Source organism: Schistocerca piceifrons, chromosome 2 (genome assembly GCF_021461385.2).
Source record: "Schistocerca piceifrons isolate TAMUIC-IGC-003096 chromosome 2, iqSchPice1.1, whole genome shotgun sequence".
Classification (NCBI taxonomy): Eukaryota; Metazoa; Arthropoda; class Insecta; order Orthoptera; family Acrididae; genus Schistocerca; species Schistocerca piceifrons.
The window spans coordinates 709,652,897-709,658,896 of NC_060139.1; the positions used below are offsets into that span (position 1 = coordinate 709,652,897).

General features: G+C 40.6%; 1 protein-coding gene across 1 annotated transcript in view; it reads left to right on the forward strand.

Annotated features, from left to right (window-relative positions):
• LOC124775776 (esterase FE4-like) overlaps positions 1 to 5,031 on the forward strand; it is a 78,315-nt gene extending 73,284 nt beyond the window's left edge. The window contains exon 8 of the mRNA XM_047250606.1: positions 4,904 to 5,031. Coding sequence (XP_047106562.1) covers positions 4,904 to 5,031 — 128 coding nt within the window. The remainder of the gene's footprint in view (positions 1 to 4,903) is intronic.
• The last annotated feature ends 969 nt before the right edge of the window (positions 5,032 to 6,000 follow it).

The following is a 6,000-nucleotide window of genomic DNA, read 5'->3' on the forward strand; positions in this document are numbered from 1 at the left end:
GTTGAAAGTATTGACATTCTCTGTGAAAGCGAGGAAGAATACAGGAGCGGTTAAATGCAGTGAGCAACGTATTAAGCGTAGAATGTGGTTGAAAGTAAGTCAATGAACACGAAAGTATTGAGGAGACGCAGAAATTAGATTACCAACCCATTTAATAAGAAAATGTGGCCCCATGTAGCAGAAGTAGTGAAAAGAATCATGATACGCTTAGGCAAAATAATTCATAACGGACGAAGGAGGTTCTTTTATCTGAAGGCCATACGGAAGGATGCTACAGACGGGTGTTGACAATGCAGTGGAAACGATAACATAACAAATGAGGCGTTTCTCTCTACAATCGACGAGGAAAGTAACACCTAGACAGCACTCGCTGGAGGACCCGACATGATGACAGTGTGTTAAGACATGAGTAAATTACTGTCACGGTACAAGAGGAACCTTCCGAGAGCACAAAGTGAGGCGGAAGATTGTGACTAAAATATACACAATAAATAATCGAGGACGTCGGATATGTTACTGAGCTCGAGCGGAAATCGTCGTGGTCCGCATCAAACCTGTCATATTACTCCGTCCCTCTCGCTTTTCCTGAAAAAAAAAATCTCACACGAAACTGATGCGTGAGAAGAGCTGGCGGACAGAGTGGTGTCGTCAATGCGCGTACTGGCTCCACAAAACGCGCAGTATCAATAAAAGTAAGTTGCGGCCTAGTTCCACACCAATGAACATTTGTGCCACGTGACTGGTGTCTTCAACAGCACCTTCTCACACGTCTATTTCAGACGCGAAACGCATTTAGGCATTAATAAAGATCCAATAAAGGAATCTAGGAATGCTTCGCATTTCGTTGCTCATTTGGTCTGTCAACACAGGAGGGTGAGAAGCTACACTCCTTCGTAGACTTCTTTCACAAAATTTAAAGTGATAAAATATGTAGAGACAGTGGAACACAAAATTGTAAAGAACCGCGCATATTCACGTCGAAACTGTGGTGTCACCGCCAGACACCACACTTGCTAGGTGGTAGCTTAAATCGGCCGCGGTCCATTTAGTACATGACGGACCCGCGTGTCGCCACTGTGTGATCGTAGACCGAGCGCCACCACAAGGCAGGTCTCGAGATACGGACTAGCACTCGCCCCAGTTGTACGACGACTTTGCTAGCGACTACACTGACGAAGCCTTCTCTCATTTGCCGAGAGACAGTTAGAATAGCCTTCAGCTAAGTCCATGGCTACGACCTAGCAAGGCGCCATTAACCGTATCTGAAGATAGTCTTATTTGTATTATCAAGAGCGATGTACCACATCAAAGAATAAAAGATAAGTATTCGAGGAGCTGCATACTTTTCTTATTAGAATTCACTACTTATCCTGTTCCAGAATTCACGCCCGTCTGCGTTAGATAGCGTGCATTTAGGCCGCCTCTATCTACAAGGTGTTGGCACATTTGCCAACACATCAGAAACAGTGATTATTTCTTAATGTAACAGAAATAAGATGTGAGCCCCAACCAAAGACGAGGATTTTCCTAGACGACTCTGGTTGTCAGTGTGATGATGAACAAGTCAGAATTGCTTCGAGGAACTCCTACGAGGTCTTTTTGGTATGTTTCGTTAACAACCAAAAATTCGATTTCGGACTAGAACAAATTTCTTACCACTACAATCGCACATGAGAAAGCCAAACACAAATGGGGGCTGGAAATGCTAACTTGGCAATCGATTGCTCTTGTGTATTAGTTAAAAACCAACATCCTATAGTCGACGAATATGTAAACAGAAAAAGAGCTGCCAACTTTGACGATCAAGATGCTTGCTTAATTATGTCTTATAAAAGCCCAACGTCAGAATAGTTAGCAATAATGCTATCAAAATAAGATGGATTTCAGAAAAAGTAATTTCGGTTATTTTTTCGTGAATGTTTGTGCACACTGTAGCTAATCGCTTTATGGACAGACTTCATAGTTCCGCCAGCGGAGGTATGATGGGCTTGAGGATTAGGCAGTAGCGGATGAGGTCCTGGATGCAGAGCGTGTGAAACAGGAGTGGGTGGTAATTAAGAATGTTCGCCGCTAGCAGGGACAGAACAAGAACTCTAGAACTAAGAATTTTCGCATTTTTCATGCTCTAATTACATTGCACTACACACGTTTCTCACTCTGCACGTAACAAGCTGATTTTCAGTAATTATTGTTTGCTAAATTCAGATTTGATTTTAGTTTTTCTCGATCACGTATGGTTTCTTCTCAATGTCTGTTTCTTCTCTGTTACGGAAATATACTTTAATTTAACAGAAAAAAGTTTCAGTTCAGATGAAACAGGGAAACTTTCTTTACTATGTCTATTTTGACATATCCGTTGGTCCATCTCATGTTAGCTGTCGTGAACACGAGTCACATTTCTGCTTTGTGCTGCCACCTGGTGAGTTTTTGTTCAATTTCGAAGAAACGGGATTAGTGCTGTACTGTAAAGATAGTTATTGCTGTACTCTGTGTTGTGATTGTGTGGGGTTTGTGATGTATGAGTATGTTCTGTCAGAAACTATTGTATAAAATGTCTAGAAAAGGTGTAAATAATCCCAGTAGGTCTTATTGTACATGTGAAGCATACACAGTGAAAAGCTGAGGGCATGAGCTTAGTCGTGTAGTTAATAAAACACACGAGTTGTATTTTGGCTCCAGAATTGGGGACCAAGGTAATCTTTTTGCTCCTCATCTTTGTTGTGGCACAGGTGCAAGTAACTTGCGTAAATGGTTGCAGTATTCTAGAGCAGCAATGCCACTTATGGTGCCTATTGTGTCGCGAAGAGACGCATCATGCCATTGACTGGTATTTTTGCTTGACCAAAGTCAAAGGGCATTCTGCAAAATCAAAATAGGCTGTCCAATATCCAGATCTGCCTTCAGCCATGCGGTCAGTTACTCACGATGCTTCTTCACGTCCCAAATCATCATGTACTCGGACCATTAATGAACATCGTCTAGAGATGTTATCAGACAGCAGCATCAAACAGCACAGCACGTGTTGGTCCGAATACGGAGCAATAGTATTTGCCACCAAAATCAACATTACCTCATTGCATTTCGCTGGGAGAACGTAACGACCAATGCACGGATTTGAATCTGTCACAGGCACAGTCTGAATTATTGGCTTCGTGATTGCAAGGTAGAATTTTCTTGCTCAGGTCTTAAAATGACTTCGCGTAAAAGGCGCCAGAATGCGTTTGAAACATTTTTCTCTTCCTTCAACGAATTTTTATACTGTAGGGACATTGGTGTTTAGTTTGGAGCACTGTGTCACGTTCACAACCCTAAGGAATGGCGACTCCTTATTGATTCCTCGAAATCAAGTTTACAGGCAGTCCTCCCTCATAATGGTAACAAAGATCTCTCAGTTCCAGTCGAAAACTGGTGAACAGGTAAGTTATTTGCTCAGTTACTTACACTATGACGTATATAACTGGATATTGTGTGCCGATCTGAATGTCATAGGGCTATCGACTGGTATGCAGCGTGTTTACGCGAAGTACTGATGCTTTCTGTGTGAGTAGGGCAGCCACAACAAGAAAGAACATCTAGTACGTAAAGAGTAGCCTAAGCGAAACGCCGATATTTCAGGTAAAATGTGTGTGTCGTTTGAGTCTTTAGTAAACCCTGAAGTATGTTTTCCACCCCTACATATTAAAATGGAGTTAATGAAGATGTCAGTGAAAGCACTGGACATCTGAAGACAATGTATCCCAGGATGAGAGGTGTAAAGATTAAAGAATGAGTGGCTCCTAGCCTCCAAATAGGACTGGTTATGCAAGATACAGATTTCACCAACTCGTTAGGTGAGACTGAAAAACATGCATGGAATACCTTCAAGTCAGTGTATACGCACTTTCTTGGAGATCACAAATCTGAAGGCTGTAAAGAGATTGTGAATAACATGATGTTTCCAACGTATGAAGTGTCGCATATCATCAAAGCTACAGTCCTTTGATTGCCATCTCGAGTTTTTTTCTCATAGGTTGGGGAATACAAGGGATGAACATGGGAACATTTTCATCAGGACTTTGTACTTATGGTAAAGCGGTTTAACTGTAGTTTGTCGGCAGAGGATTGTTGGTCCTTAGAGACAGTATAGAACATGAATACCCAAGAAAATGAATAAAAATGTCCTTCTAAACTTATCCTGGCGGAAATATTCGTCTTTCCAAGCTTCAAAACTTGATATTTTTCATAAATAATAAAATCTCTTCTTTTTGATAAAGGCAAGTGACGCGAAATTTTTATTTTCAAATCCTTATTCCCCATAACCCCGTCGAGTGAAAAACCATAATCTTATCTAGAGGGCAGACAAAGAGTTAAAATGTGTAATGAACTGTAATTCGTATAACAATTCTTAAGTAGATCTTAATTACTGACGTTGTTACAAGAGTTATTTTTATAGTATTTTACAGTACTATTATTGTTCCAAGTAGGAAATACCGTAGGTAAGTACAAATTGGCCCAAGAACACCAACGCTGGTCAAAACTTCCATGATTCGGGGATTAGAGCAGACGGTCTGAAGATTAACACGTGGCACCACTTGGCAATTTCTTTTTTGTGGGGGGTGGGGAGCATCTTTTGGGATGCGTCCTTCTACTCCCTCATTTCTGTACAGCGGTTATCGTTACTTGCTTCCTGCATCCAAAACTTTCAGTTTATTTTTAAAATTTTCGCTCGGAATTTGTGAACAATTTCACGTCATCGATATTACTGGAAAGGATAACGCCCGAAAATGATTGTCATTCCTATAGCAAGAGAAATACTTATGAAAAGGGGAAAATTATTCCTCAGATCTCAAAAGCTTAACTGCATTTCACTGCGTGCTAATTTTTATTTATTTTTATACTTTTTAATTTTTCATTATTTTTTCAGGCGCAGCACATGCCGACGACATGCGCTACATGTACACAACACCCACAGACCTGGATCCTGATTCGGATGGAGGAATTATCAGAGCTCAGATGATAGAGATGTGGGCTAATTTTGCCAAATATGAGTAAGTCATCTTCTGCTAGTCCTTAATTTTTATTTTATTTCCTGTGAAGGTTACTTCTAAAACCGTATTTTGAGATGCAGCTTCAATGTTCCATTATGAATAATGTTTCAAAAATGTACTGAGTGATGATAATAACACGTAAGTGATCTTTAATTTTTGTCGTCAACAACTGAACAGTGGTCTCAAATCGACAATCTCATTAAAATATACGCCACGTAAATAGCAAAATATTGTAGGCTGCAAGGCCCTGTGGTAATAAGGAGCCATGGGCTGAATTTATGTTAATCAAGTTTAGAGGTCTCAGCTGGAAAAATCTACTTAGCTCAAGACACAATGAGTTCGAAATTCTTTTCGTATCATCACCTTAATCGTTGCAGTAATAGGCATTCAGTCTACATGGAAACCTGGCAACTGAAGACACAAATTCTGAAAACCTGTGTTTGCGTAGGAGCTACCTGAGTCTACGCTCATATTTTCGTAGGAGCTACCTTCGTTCGCGTTCACTGTTACCACTGCTTTTATGATGTACAACATCTTCGTCCTGGCAGACCTGATGCATTAATTCAGAAGAACAATGGAATTTCAGAGTCTACAGTGCGAACTCACAAGATAATTTTGTCGGTTTTTTAAAATAATCTTTGTTGCAGTTCAAGCACAAATGTCTGTCACAGAGTGATACGTCGAGAGCCTTACTCTAATTATACGGTCGTGTTAATGCCAGTAATATCAGGATCACGATTACCGTTACGTAATACAATGTCGTAGTTGGTAGTTGGTGCGATGAATAATGGAAGAAGAGAAGCATTTATGGATCATGTTTGGATTCACCGGATATCTGGCGAACAGAATTTACTTGACTGGGTTCTGGCGCCACTGAAATTTACAAGAGAAGGTCTGGTGATCTCGTGACTTTTTCCTGTTTTTCCCGTGAGAACAAAAGTGTCGAGCGATAGGACTGATGACCTCAGTAGTT